The 14,515-nt window shown below is 40.3% G+C and overlaps 1 protein-coding gene across 1 annotated transcript in view; it reads right to left on the bottom strand.

Moving 5' to 3' along the window:
- The window catches only part of RCAN1 (regulator of calcineurin 1), a 41,935-nt gene extending 30,509 nt beyond the window's left edge, over positions 1-11,426 (bottom strand). Inside the window, exon 1 of the mRNA XM_052794197.1 lies at positions 11,046-11,426. Within this exon, the coding sequence (XP_052650157.1) occupies positions 11,046-11,312 (267 nt within the window). The 5' untranslated portion in view covers positions 11,313-11,426. The remainder of the gene's footprint in view (positions 1-11,045) is intronic.
- Positions 11,427-14,515: the final 3,089 nt, after the last annotated feature.

The following is a 14,515-nucleotide window of genomic DNA, read 5'->3' as shown; positions in this document are numbered from 1 at the left end:
GACCTTCTCCCCCACTCCTCTCTCAAGAGAAAAATATCTGCCTAATAGGTGGGCTCTATTTAGTGTCCTTAAATTATATGCTGTAATGAGGCGTGAACACATGGGCTAACAGCATTTTTAAGAGAAGTCACAACGATTTAACCTAGTCTCTGATCCGATTATTCTTTTGGTTATACAACCCCAGGCAAGAGTTATTCATACTTTCCACTGCCTGCAACAGCAGCTGTTTCACTATCTCCCTGGAGCTTCAGGAAAATTCAAGCCCTTAATCACTGTTTCCATTAACCAACTGATCTTTGCTATCAGCTTAATGTGATATGGCCAAAGTGCCAAGTAGTCTAACTACAGGAAAGTAGTCTAACTACAGGAAATTGATTAAAAAAAAAAAAAATCCATCCTGCAAAGAAGTATCCACATACCTAGAAGTTGGACAAATACCACTCATGAGTTCCCATTGATTCCATCTCACTTACACAAGCCACACACATAAGCTTTCTCCGCAATACTTCACAAGTATGTATGTTCTGCTTGACCCAAGAAAATATCTCTTATTGTTTAATATCACAACCTGCAAGAAATATGCATTTTAGTTCTTATCTCATCTTTCCTTCTTTTGCCCATATTTAATTTCATTCTCCTCCCTGAACTGGGCAAACCAGTCTGCAACATTCATATTCCCACTTTTAGACAAAAAGCAGGACTAAAAGTAGCCTCAGCCTTCTGTATTAATGGACATATTAGTACTGCAGCTTCCTAGCAAAGCCACCAGCCGTGAATAAATATCAAAATTCTATAATGAAATATCAAAGATGGGAGCTGTTCTTAACACGTTCCATAACAGGCATTATCTACATTTGTTGGGTTACACCCTTCATTTCTCATATTTTCACTAGAAGCCCACGGATGTGTATTTAACTAAACGGATTATGAATTGCTTCTTCACCTACAAAAACTGGAAAGAGGAAAAAACCAATTTATTATAACAATACAGCCTGCATCTTCTGGTAGCTCACCAGCTCAGTTACTCTGGCTTCCTATTTCTACTGAAAAAGCAAACACTACCTCTAGAAAAAAAAGAAACAATTCTCCATGTCTTTCAGCCAGTTTTTATTTGGAAAGCATCCTGATTTTTAAGAGGCCTTTTCATCCAGACAGTCCCTTGTTTTGAAAGCAGGCCTAAACCTTCACGGAAGCTTCCAGAATGGTATTCCGTCAATGAAAGAAAATAAGGTGACTTTGTTTTACTCGCCTGTACAGCACCTAAAAGTCAAAGTCCGACTCTATTTTTAAGGATACCAAGCTCTTTTTAAATTTTTTTCTAAAGAGTGTGATACAGACACACATATATATCAATCCATTTATCAAACAATCCTAATCTCACCATAATCTCCACTCAAAACCAACATGCAACCCAGCACATTTATGGCTAAAAGACTGGACATACACCTTTTACAGCATTAAGTTTTTACAGCAGTTTCTACGTATGCCTCACGAGCTTCCAGGAGAGAAGTGCCAAAAGCACCTTATTTTTCTCCTTGCCAATTGCCTGCCAAATGACTCAAGTTTATCCTGTCAGAAACATCCTTCAGCCAGGCTGAATATAGACAGGAAAAACTAATCCAATACTTTCAACTCACTTCTACTTTACTCTCATAATAGGGCAGTTTGGTCACATTTACCACTCCTAAAACCACTGTTGCATCAAAGAGATATACTGTCTCACAGTTTATGGTGTTCACAGTGTGTGTGTTGCATCTTCATAATACATTTTGTACTTCAGGAACAACAAGTAACTAAAATCCAACTCATTAGGTTTGCAATGTACTCTCAGCTCAATAGCCAAGTGTGTTCTCCTTCCAGGAAGTCAGCCAACATCAAAATAACTCCAAAAACAGAAACCTCAAAAAGGAAAACCAATTCAAATCCAACTCTTAACTTCTGAACTATCTGAAAATCCGCAAAGTGAAGAGGAAAGTTTATCTTGGACAATGAGGTTACATTTTAATAAATTAAATCTACTGTACATACTACGAGTATTGGTAGCTCTGCTTTTATGAGTGGGACCAGTGATAAATAATGACTTACACAGTTAATGAAAAGAAGAAAGCCATTCTAGTTATCTCTGGCCGTAACAAATGCTTGGAGGAAGAGACAAAAGGTATAGAAAGCCAGGTACGTATAGACTACTCTTCTCCCATCTAAACCTGGGAATAGCACTTCACAAACTCTGAGGATTAAGTTACACCCTAATCACTGTGCCTGATAAGATACTACTATGCATTAATCAGTCCCACCCCTTTTTTAACATTAGGCTCCTGGAGTCCCAAACATTCTAGGACAATGACTTCCACAGTTTAATTATGCATTACACACATGAAAAATAAATAAAAAAACCCAACATATTTTAGACCTCAGTCCCAGCTTTAGGTTGATTGAAGACAGTGAATATTTCAGCTTTGCTAAAGCATTTCCAGCATATTCTCATATTCTATGAGAAAAAAAAAAAAAAAAAAGAGTACAGACATTCCACACAGTGGCTCACTCCCACATCTCCCCTCTCTCATGGAAATGACAATCCTTTACACTTCAAACTTTTTTGGTAGAATGTGATGGAGCCTGAGTTGTGGGGTTTTTTGGGTTTGTTTTTTTGATTGTTGGGGGGGGGGGGAGTTGGTTTTGGGGGGTTTTTTTTGTTTTTTGTTTCGTTTTGGGGGGGGCGTTTTTTTGGGTTTTGGGGGGGCGTTTTGGGTTGTTTTTTTTTTTTTTTAAAAAAAAGGCACCTGAAAATCCTTCATAAATGCCAGGTTACAATAATTCATACTGCATGAATGATCTCCTAAGACTTAAAAAATAGTTTCCCTTGGGGGACAGGTTCTGGCTATCTGAATGGAAAAAACTGTAACTAATTATAAAGTCATTCCTAGTTGCTTTTAGGCCAAAGGTGTCTAGAAACCTCTCGTCACAGACAATGTGAAGTCCCTACGTTACTGACAAGTCTCAGTTGGGTCCATCCCTCAAATACTTCTATAATCAGCTGTATCATCTTGAGGGGAAAAAAACCCAACTCAAAAAACCACCCACAATCTCCATGTCACGGTTGTGGGACTTTCGTTTCACCAAGTTGAGGTCTCAGTGAAAAGCACGGCTTCTGAATTACCTTACATTTTTTATAAATTAGTACACAGAAAACATTAACTAGCTTCACCAACTGTTCTTTCACATTCAGTTTTACCTGCCACATTGGTTTCAAAACAGCTCTCGGATTATTTATCAGTAACAACAATAACTTAATTTTTCCTCACTAACTTGAGAAGCATCTCGAAGAGGAAAAAACCCAAACCAACCCCAATTAAAACTACCTAACATCCCATTTGAGGAAGGTGGCACATCTTTGTTAGAATACCATTAAAAAAAACAATGAAAACAAAACTACACATCCAGAACTCCAGTCTGTTTTCACACATATAAGAACAAAACCCAAACTACAATATCATTTCTATTTAATGTACCATATATGAACTTTGTGTAACCATTTTTAAATGATTTTCCTCATTTTCCATTTTCAGTTCTTCCGACATTGTTATGACATTAAAAAGCATATTCTTTATTAATGACCAATATTACTTATGTTTATAAACATTGCTTATTAAAACTTGCCCAACTGAATAAGCAATTTCAGTGACAAACTGCTGTAGAGTTAAGCTTTCTGTACGATTGCTGCCAAAAAGACTGTCTTTTTACCATTTTAAACCTATTGTGCGTAGGACAGTTCAGTCATTGCTGATCTTAATCATTTTATTAATGCTTATATTATTGAGAGGTGTTTGGGATAAGTTTCAAGTTAGTTATCACATCTAACATTCTGTAGTTATTTTCATATTTTTCTCTTTACACTGGTATGTATATGCCAGTATTCCTGAAGAACAAAGCTAAATTTACTCCTAAAAGAAAGATAGATAGCAAAGAATATAAGGAAATGTTCTCCATAGTGTTCTAATGTATACTAGACTTGTTGGTGTGACCAGAGCACAGTGATTTAAACCAGACAAAGTTCTTCCAAGTTTCCATTTGATTCTCCAGGAAGATTACAGCTCTTAATCTTGTTGTAGCACAGATCTTGCCTATGATCTTTTTTTCATGACTTTCAGCTAATGATTAGAGCATTGGATCATACAGAAATATTTTTTTGTTAATATCTCCAATATCTATGCTATTAATGACAATTTTACAATATCTGGTTTTACTTTTAGGTATTTTTAAGCCACCCAACCACCATCTTATGCAGCATTACTGAAATTGTTTCTAAACAATGATAAATTTGACTGTTGCTTACTCTTATTTTCACCCCATATGTATGACATATTTATATAATATGCTAATATTATATACTTCCATTTTATTTCTACTTATAAAGGTATTTGCATTGTTTGCTTGAAGAATGATCAGCAGACTTTAAGGACTTAACTAGTAGTGGATTTCTGACATAGAAAAAAGTATTTTGATATTTTCACCTGACCTAGGAGACCTATAAAGGGTCCAAGGGTGATATAAACCTGAACCTGCTCTCAAATACACCCTCTTAACAAGATCAATATACTGAAAGCTGCAGCATGAGGGTTCTCTGTTAGCACCTTATTTTATCAAGGCTTCAACTGGTTATGATGCACTCTGAAATGCCTTGAGCGCAACAAAGAGCTACCGAAATTAAAATAATTCTCCCTCCCCTTGTGAAATCAGCCTTTCTACTACAGTTCCATGGTATTAGTTATACTTCTCATAAAAGTACAGATAACATGTGGACAACAGTTAAAGGAAGCCACCTAAATCACTATTCAATGCCTCAAAGTCCAAGTATATGAAAAAAAGCAGTCAAGCATTGCTTGACTAAAACATTTTATACTGTACAGCCTCTTCAAATCTTTCTACTCCAGCTGAAAATAGAGTATTCAGCTCAAAACTTATTCAAATCACCTTTGCGATTTGAATTTTATTGAATTATTTATTTGAAATTTATTCAAATCATCTCAGCATCCCACATGAGAACTGGAAAGGAGCAACTAGAAAACCTACTCCGGGTTCACAGGCCAAAAAAAAAAAAACCTACTCAAGTGAGAAGACTGATGACACCATCCTTTAAACAGACACACTAAGACTGAATACAACTTTAATACTTGATAATATGTAGAACAATATTCATATTTTAATGACATTTTCTTATTAAGGCATAGGATAGAAAGAACAGACCAAAAAAACCCAGGACAGCGTCGTCACCAAGCAAACTACAAGCATTAAAATCTCTATTCACTTAGAGTCTATAAAGTGTATAGCTTTTGTCTTCAAAGTGAGGAATACTCTAACTTCACTCTGGATATTTCACCTCTTCATGACTATTGCTAAGGTTTCCATACAGAATGCATATACAGTATAAAGTGTTAGAACTCTTCACATTATTCATAAAGTATGCCATCTTTTCAGACAAAAAAAGATTTTTTCCAAAGACCCTCAGAAACTGAGGATGTTAGGCATCCCAACGACTCTCAGGAGTTCATGCTTGTCCTCAGATGCAGAGATATGATCAAGTTCTGCTTGTGCACTTGGCAGACTGGATGCATCCCAGGAGCCATAAAACTGCATTAGGATGGTATTAAGCTCTGCTGTAACGTCAAAGATTATTACGTCAGCCATAGCATTATAGCTATATGGCTTCCAGACTTCTAGTCACTCAAAAGTCTGCCTTAACCTGTTAATAGCTGCAGAATAAATCTGCATCATCTGAAAGTAGAGGAGCTAAATACTTTCAGAAGTTTTATTGCAAAAATTTTCATAATGGATGATTTTTTAATTTATTTTTTTTAATAATCCTTAATCATTTTACTATTCAGTGTAAAAACAGGTTATTGGGCTACGATTTTGAACAACAAACTTAACCCTGGGCTTTTTTGGAAAGCAATAGCATAGAAAGAACTATAAATGTTGTCACAAAAAAATGATTTAACACTGGCAGAGAAAGCATGAAAACTTTCAAAATATGAGCAGAAAAGTACAGATACCATTAAGTAGTTTTTACATTCCCATTAGGGAACATTTTGCCAAAACCAGAGCTGTGGTCAGAAAAACATAAACATGTAAAAATGCTCACCTTTTTGAAATTTACTTTCAAAATATTTTTTTAAAATGTGATCTAAGAGGATTAACAAACTTTAAGTAAAAGGATTAATGAAGCATGCGACCGAGACAGGAAGAGATTACCAGAAAACCCAAGTACTATTTTGTAAAGAAAGTTTTGTAAATACTGCTGAGAAATTTGACAGACTTCCTGTAAAGTAGAAGTAATTCCCTAAGTATTTAAAAACCACGAAAGGCATTCAACATCTCATGATTATTCCAGTAGGCTGTAAGTCAATTAAAAATTTCTAAAAGTATGGCTCATTTAGCAACAGCTTTATTTTCAGATCAGTTCACAAACAAGTTTTTTCCATACTGAAACTATATAAAGCTAAAGGAAGAATAGAATTTTAAAGCTATGATAATCATTAACAAGATTCAATACACCTGCCATTACTGCTTTTTTCTTAGTTATACTACTGGAGAGATTTCTGACCTTATTTAGGCCTTATCGTCAAACACAATTATAATCTTTTTTTTTTTTTTTTTTTAATAAATGATCACAGACACTGTTTCACAGCCAGTTCTACTTTTGCTTGCCACTGGAGGTTATGTGAGGACACACACTACTGTAGATGACTGGCTCACTCCTACTTCTAGTGCACTTAAAAGCAATCCAGCTAAGTTTCTTTAAAAATACAACTTTCAGTGAAGTTTTCCCTAGCAAGCTCCAGAGAAAAACTATTATCATGATATAACAGCCTGTTTTCAAGAGTTATCTACAAATGTAAATTTTCCTTAACTACGCGAAACCTTCCACTACATTCATTAGTTTGCAGTAACTTGCAAGACTTAGCAGATTAAGGCAATTACAGATATTTTAAAGTAATTTAAGGAATTTAACTTGTTATAAGGAAAGTTAGCTGCCATCAAAAATCTCTCATCTCTAGTCCTAAAAAACAATTCTTTTCTCAGTAGGCCAAAGTTGAATTCTTTCTAGGTACTCTTTACGTTCCTCTTTTACTCTTCACAAATTAAATGAGTGATACTTGTCTACAACTAAGCTGAAATGGAAACCTGACAGTTAGAACAGACCTAGGTAACCTACTTAGCAAGAGACTACCAGGGCATAAATGAAGTTATTTAGCCCCCCTGTGGCTGTACTCAGAACTTTAAAGTCATCAGTGAAGTATGCCACATCCCTTCAGGATTACAAGATACAAGCAAGCATATTACCTGCTGGACTTGCCATTTGACAGTACAAGTTCTATAAAAAAACCCGAGTGTCCTCTACTGACATAAAAAGGCTCTTAAAGATTGAATACCAGTTGAGGAGGATTGGAAATATGCAAAAGCATAATTGCTGGCTCTGGTAATTAGCTACTGACACTTTTTTTTTTTTTGTAAATGAGTACACAGGAATACAGTTACAATAGATCAAACTCAACTGCATGTTGTATGAAGAAATATTGCTTTTCCCTAGGAAAGAATTACAATTACTCAAGCATAGAGTCAACATTAAAACTACCAAAAAGCTGGGGGTTAGAGGTAAAAGACATTTTGGGAAATCAGAATAGCATTTTTCCAAGGTAATTAGCCAACTTGAAAATCAGATACAGGGTTTTAATTTAAGATTATTTCTTGTACTTCAGTGAAAACAAAAGAGGATGCAGAATCTATATGTATTCTTCCAACTGTGCTTTAGAAAAACTTGAGAGTCGGTATTTAAACGTTCTCTGGAAGATTTTGGAACTTACATTGAAAAACTAGCCATGAGGTATTCATTTAAGCAAGTCACATTCTTTCTTATGAGAATAAAGCAGAAAACAGATTGTCATTTACTAGAACTATAACCTTACTTGATAGGATAGTCTATTTTTAAGAGATTAATCTCAAACCCGATAAAACTTCTTCAGCTTTCTCAACTGACATCTACACCTCATAAAAAAATTAAAAAAAAAAAAAAAAGAGAGAGAGAGAGGAAGAGCAGGAACATACAACCAGCACTTCAAGTGCAAATCACTGTTTGGGAAGGGGGAGGGCAAAATAGAAATAGTTGTTGCCAGCTGTTGCCTAGCTGTCCTATCTCACCTTTGACTGGAACAACCCTCCTCAAATAGGGCAATCCAGGATTATTAAGGGGCCTATTGAAGAGAAAAAAACCACTAATTATGTAGACAAGGTATTTTAGGAGCGTTACATACACTGGAAAAAGTAGGAAGTTCACAAAACAGAAGACAACACATTGCACACACCAAAATTCATAGAGTATTTATAAAACGTTATGCCTGGTGATGTTATATTTTACAATACCTTTACTCATTCCTTTATCATCACAGAAAAAGTTCCACACAACCGTTTGCTACACTGAGAAGAGCAAGTTTGATTTTTCTGTATACACCCTATAGTAAACTAAGTGAATTTTCTTAAAATTAACTCCCTAACAAAGTATAGCCTTTTAAAATTATCATCATCTTGGAAATATTTTCAGATGCTAAGTTCTCACTCTAGACCAAACCACCTTCATTTTCTTGGATATCAGAATCATTAAATGCTAAGGTAAAACTGGGTGCATGCATGGAAGACTGTAATCTTCTCCCCACTTCTAATATAACCTTTTTGTTTTCATACCATCCAACAGCAGTATGCTGAAGCCACCTTTCACACATCCAAACAGTCCGAGATCCAGCCTTAGTGCCTCATCCCACCTTTTCTCTCTTTGCAACTGCCTGACATTTGGCCAACAGAACACATTAAAAAGGTATCCAGTCCATGAATCTGCTGTTTTCCTATACAGCAGTCATACATTTCCAGCTTTAAAGAGTTAGCTCTTGCCATCTCTGTAACTGTATTAAATGAAGCTAAATTATATACTTCAATGGCTGAGATTCAGTTAACAAAAACCTAAGCTGTTTTTTCAATCTATTACAAATCTGTGTACACTTACCACATTAATACCAGGTCCCAAGCACCTCAACCTTTTTTTTGTGTTATTTATAAATCTTTCAGGACTTTTCTTGCCTCTTGGATACACGTATTTATTCAAGTTCAAGATAATTCTTCCATTCTTTGCCTTAGGAATTTAAATTTTAAAAGCAACAGCTACGCTGCAGTAACTGTGCATGCTGTCATCCATGGTTAAGATAGCACAGTTTATGCAGAGATGATTAACCTCAAATTAATTCGTTATTATTTTAAGTAATCTGCATTCCTTCCTGCTGCGGCTCTTGGCAAGAAAAAAAAAAAGTAGTTAAAACAATTTTTTGTTGTAATGTTAAGGATACTTAAGACTTTGTCCCAATCTAAATTAGGTGTCTGAAGACAGAGATTCTTTGGAATCAAAACAGAAAGACAGAAAAATGGTTCAAGTGTTCAGATACCTCCTGGTCTTGCCTGGAAATATGCATCTATGTCATTATCCACCTAACTGCTGTTTCAAAACATGCATGTCAAGGTCACAAGAATCCATCTGAGAAAATACTATTACTACATAGAACTGACTATAGGTGTTTTCCTAAGCATACCTGGAGTGAACTTGAATTCAAGTAAATAAGGTAAAACCCAATAAAGTTGCCATTCCCATCATACCTGCAGGTGCCCGAAGCCATACGAAAGTATATTGCCATTAAAAGTTACATAACCTTAGAAAGTAACTGGAATACAATGCAGCTGCATCTCCTATTTTCAGCTCATTTTTAATGCATTATAACTGTAAGCTTGGTTGAGCTGTTGGACTACTACAACAACTCTAAGTTCTTTTTCCACAAAGAGACATCCAATCATTTTAATAGGATTTTAAACCAGTACAATTATTGCCTAATTTTTCAAGTCCATTTCATTTAATTTCAATCTGTTTAAAACCTAAACGTCTCCGTCAGTATCGAAGTCACTAGAAAATAAGAGCTTGATAGCAAAATCAACTATAAAAACCAAGAGAAAAGTTAGCTTCACTCATTCTTTAATTCTGGCCAGGTCTGAGACAAGTAAAAGAAGGATGAAAAATTAAGACTGATTTGAATTCCTTCTTCATCAAGAAGGCCACAGATAACATGAGAAGCAATTCTGAAATATGTATTTCCACTTATTACACCTAGAGCTGCAGTTTACTTCAGACAGTTTACAGTATTCCTCTGACAGCTGCCGTTACCCTTCTCTGCTCTGGAACAACGGTTAGTAGTTTTGATTATTTTTTTAAACAAAGCGGTCCTCAACCCAAACAAGCGCCACAGATACGCGTGTGCTACCCAACAACTCCCTTTGCCTGTAGGCAGGCGGTTTCAGCGCCCACTGCCACGCTGCCGGCTCTCCTCCGAACGCTGCCTTCCGCCTCGCGTCTCACCAAACGCCTTGGGGTGCATCAACAAACCGCTGTTCCTCGCTGCACCGCAACGCCCTGCACAGAGTGGTCGAGGGCAGGGGGGGTTCCCTTCTGGTCTATGCACCTCTCCGCCCTAACCTGCGGGTTCAGGTCAGTGGATCCGCCGGACTGAGCCTCTGGATCAGACCCGAGGACAAGGACCTGGCAGAAGACTTGACACACCGGGCCCGCGGAGGGGCCGGCCAGCCGGGGCAGAGCCACCGCGCCTCCCGACACTCGCTTCGTGCCAGGAGAGCGGGCGGGGACGCAGAGCCACAGCCTCGGCCCGCTACCTCCTGAGGCAGGGGGCGGCCACGGAGACCAAGGCGCCCGCCGAGACCCGGGCAGAGGCGGGCCGCCCCCTGCCTCTCCCCCCCCCCCCCCCCGCCGCCGGCCCGCAGCGCCCGCCTCCGCCGCAGGCCGCCGCTCCCCACACGAGCGGCCCGAAGCGGCGGCGGCGGCCCCGGGGGGCGGGAGCCGGCCCAGCCAAGCGGCGGCGGCGGCTCCTCGCCGGCAGAGGGAGCCGGCCCGCGGCCCTGCCCGCGGCCCCCCGGCGCGGGGCGGGACTGCCCGCCGCGCTCACCCGGCACGGGCCGTCCTGGAAGACGCGCGGGTCTAGGTTGCAGGCGATGGTGGCGGTGGGCAGGTCCCGCAGCGCCACCGCCTCCATCTCGCCGTCAACGAAGCTCCAGTCCGTCTCGGCCTCGGGCGGCGGCGGCGGCAGCAGCAGCAGCGCCTCCTCCTCCTCCTCCTCGTCGGCGTCGTCCCCTGCTTCCCCGGGCAGCAGCGGCTGCTGGAACGGCGGCTCCTCCTGGCCCGCCGGGCCCCTCCCGCCACCGCCGCTCTCCATGGCCGGGGGCGAGCGGAGCCCCCGCGGGGCGGGGCCCGGCGGCCGCAGAGGCGACGTCGAGCGCCTCGCGCCGGCGGCGGCTTTGCCCCCCTCCGCCTTGCCGCGCGCACACGAAACTTACAGCCCCCCCCCCTTTTTGTTTCCTTAACCCCCGCGCCGCTGCAACCGGCGCCTTCCTGCCCCCCCACCCCGCTCGCGCAGGGCGCACGGCGCCGCGTGAGCCAATAGGAAGCCGCCGCCGCAGCACCAACAGGTGGCCTGCCCGAGGTAGGCGCTGCTTCCGCCATCTTGAGTGAGGGCAGCGGGCGGCTTGTGGGGTGTGCGGGAGCCCCGCGGGTCGTGGGGCGCAGGCCGTGGGGCGGTGGCCGGGCAGTCGAGGCGGGGTGGGGGGCGAGGGGCGAGGTGACCCAGCAGCTGGGGTTGGGCTCATGCCTGGTGAGCGCGGCCACCCGGTCAGGGATAATCGCTGCAACCCGGGGCCAAGGGGACAGGCCAAGGCCTGCTGCAGTCGCGCAGCTGTGTTTGGCAGCACGGCTGGAGCACGGAACAACACGCCTTGATTTAAAGGACAAGGAATATTATGCAACAAGCAGATGAATAAAAAAATCCTAGCTCAAACACTTACACATCTGCCAAAAGTCGCCATCATGTCCGTCTGAATTCCCTTATCTGCTTTAAGGGCAAGCCAACCAACTCTTGATGTTCTGCAAACAGTTCACTGAACAGACAACAGAAAGGAAGCTTAGAAGAAAAAAAAAAAGGCCATAACATTGTTTGAACAGTTGCATCTCCTCTTGCTGGCAATTGATGCAACTAATCTTCACCCTTTCTTTGTACTTTTTTCAAAAGCATCCTATTGCTGGACCAAGACCAAAAAGGGTTTTGACTTTACAATCTGTGAAAGATAGCATATAAAGCCACTTCTGTGTCCTTTCCTCCTTACTTTGGACATGAAGTAGACATTTTCTTACAACCTTCCTTTTTTACCTGTGTCAATAAGGCCATAAAGGACAACTGCACCTTCCCTGGCTACACTCGAGGAGCTGCTTGTGTCAGACATTACTATGTTGAAGAATAAAGTTTACCTAATGTGCTTAGCTGGTTAGTCTGACCTAACTGACCTAGACAAATGCTTTTCTTAACATATGTATACGTAGCATCACCTTCCAGGGAAAGGCCCAGAAGTGAGCTTCAAAGGTCAGAGGTTTTTTATAAAGTTATTGTGACATTCACACAGCTACCTCAAATGTCCTATACTAGTACAAGGATAATGCAGAATAGTAAAAGGCAGTAGGGAGTGAGAGGATGCTGGGCAGTAGTTGGCAAAGTACTAACCTAATATTCTACCCCTGCAGGGCTGCATAAGAAAAAATGAGGTCTAAAAAGTGGAAAGAACCATCAGTCAAAAATCTGTTTTCTCACCTGAGACCTGTTCAATACCAAAAACATGGCTACTAGCAAAACGTACTTGAGTTCTGTAAAGATCGAGAAGTGGTGGCAAAATATGGGAGTTCCTTCTTATCATGAGAAAGCCTCTGAGGGGCTAATCTTCTTCTCATTTCCAGTTACAAGAAACTTCTCAAAGACATGAATGAGGAAACAGTTGGCATTTATACTATAGCTCAGAGTCCCAGGGCTTGCTTAGAAAGCAACATTTCATCACACAGCGTGATCTTGTCATCAGGTGTCATCTATCCGGAGACGGAAAAAAAACTGTTTCATTTCATAATGTCTGGTATTCTAGGTCACAGTTTTTTAACTGTTTTTTTGTAGATAACACATGTTAGTGTGCACTTGGAAAACATTACTGTGCCAGATATGGGATCGGATTTTGTAACCAGACTAAAAACATACTGATGCAGGCTATGACGGGTCACTTCTGGTATGTCAAATATTTTAATCGGTGCTCAAAGTAAAATGCTCTTACAGATCTTTTCTTCCAAAATGCAACAACATGAAAAACTAAACTAGGTGAACAACTAATTTTGACAGTTGCAAATGCTGTACCACCTGCTGATCTGCACTGTGCAAAGTTTACAGCAGAGGCAACAGCCTCACTCCTTGAGATACCACTGTTACCCTATCTTAAGTTAGCACTGCTGACCTTTTATTCCAACAGATCAAAGACTTAAACTGATGAGTTACTGGTCTCAGTCACTTTTAATGAGATCTTGCAGGATACAAGAAGAAGAAAAATACCACATGAAGAGATAATTGTTTGCCTTCTCCCTCCTCTTCTGTTAGAAGTTTCTTCAGACTCTCTAATCTGTTTTGAACCATTTAAGCCTTTTTCGGAGAGATGAGCTCTCATCTTAGATACAGGATATTTTCGTGATCAGTTGTACCAAGTGACGTAAGTCTGTATGTTCTCACACCAGTTTTCACAAAATTCAGACAAATAGTATCTTAAAAGAAAAGTCACATATATGAGTAAGCTGAAACTTTTTAATGCTAAATTAGCATTAAAGCATCCAGACAAGCTAATGCCATTTTTAACCTTATTCTTTGATCTCAGAGTTGCTTCCTGACAGGAGTGGTGACACTTGCCTATTTGAGAAGAAGCTATCTGTCTGTATTCTCTGCATCAAGAACTCTAGCCCCCTGCAGAAATCCCACCCGACAAATCTGAGCGGAAATCTGCTGTTACATATACTATAAACTTAAAGTCAAGAAGCAAAACCTGCCAACAATGAATTCCTGTAATTGCAGCCTGCCATCTTACTATTATGACAGCCATTGAAAAATACTCATCTACCCACTACTGGTCTAATGGCATAAGCCACCCCCCAGCTGGTTATTGTAACTCAGTTGTCAGATGTGTGGGTGAAAATAAGTTATTAATTATATTTGTATCATAATAGCGCCTAAAGCTCAGCTGAGATCATTATCACATCCTACCAAGTGCTGCAGTACTCCACAGCCAAAGGACCTACCTGCCCTAAGAGCTTAAAAGTTCAAAAAGGCAATTCAGAGAAAGTAAGCATTGCTTTCTCTGAATCTCTGCCCCCCCAGCATTAATTCAGTCATAGACTTCAGAAGAAAAATTAAACCTGAATCTCCCTAATCGTAGGGTTTATTGGCAGATTCACCCTTTCTTTTTGTCACATATGAAGGGAACACAACGTACAATTTTGACTGGAAGAGCTGGTAAGCTAAGAAAAAAATAGATCTTCACCCCAATGTCCAGCTTTGGGGACAGAGTA

The sequence above is a fragment of the Harpia harpyja genome, chromosome 8 (assembly GCF_026419915.1).
Source record: "Harpia harpyja isolate bHarHar1 chromosome 8, bHarHar1 primary haplotype, whole genome shotgun sequence".
Lineage (NCBI taxonomy): Eukaryota > Metazoa > Chordata > Aves > Accipitriformes > Accipitridae > Harpia > Harpia harpyja.
The sequence above is the reverse complement of the archived record's forward strand: the minus strand, read 5'-3'. Positions and strand labels throughout refer to the sequence as shown.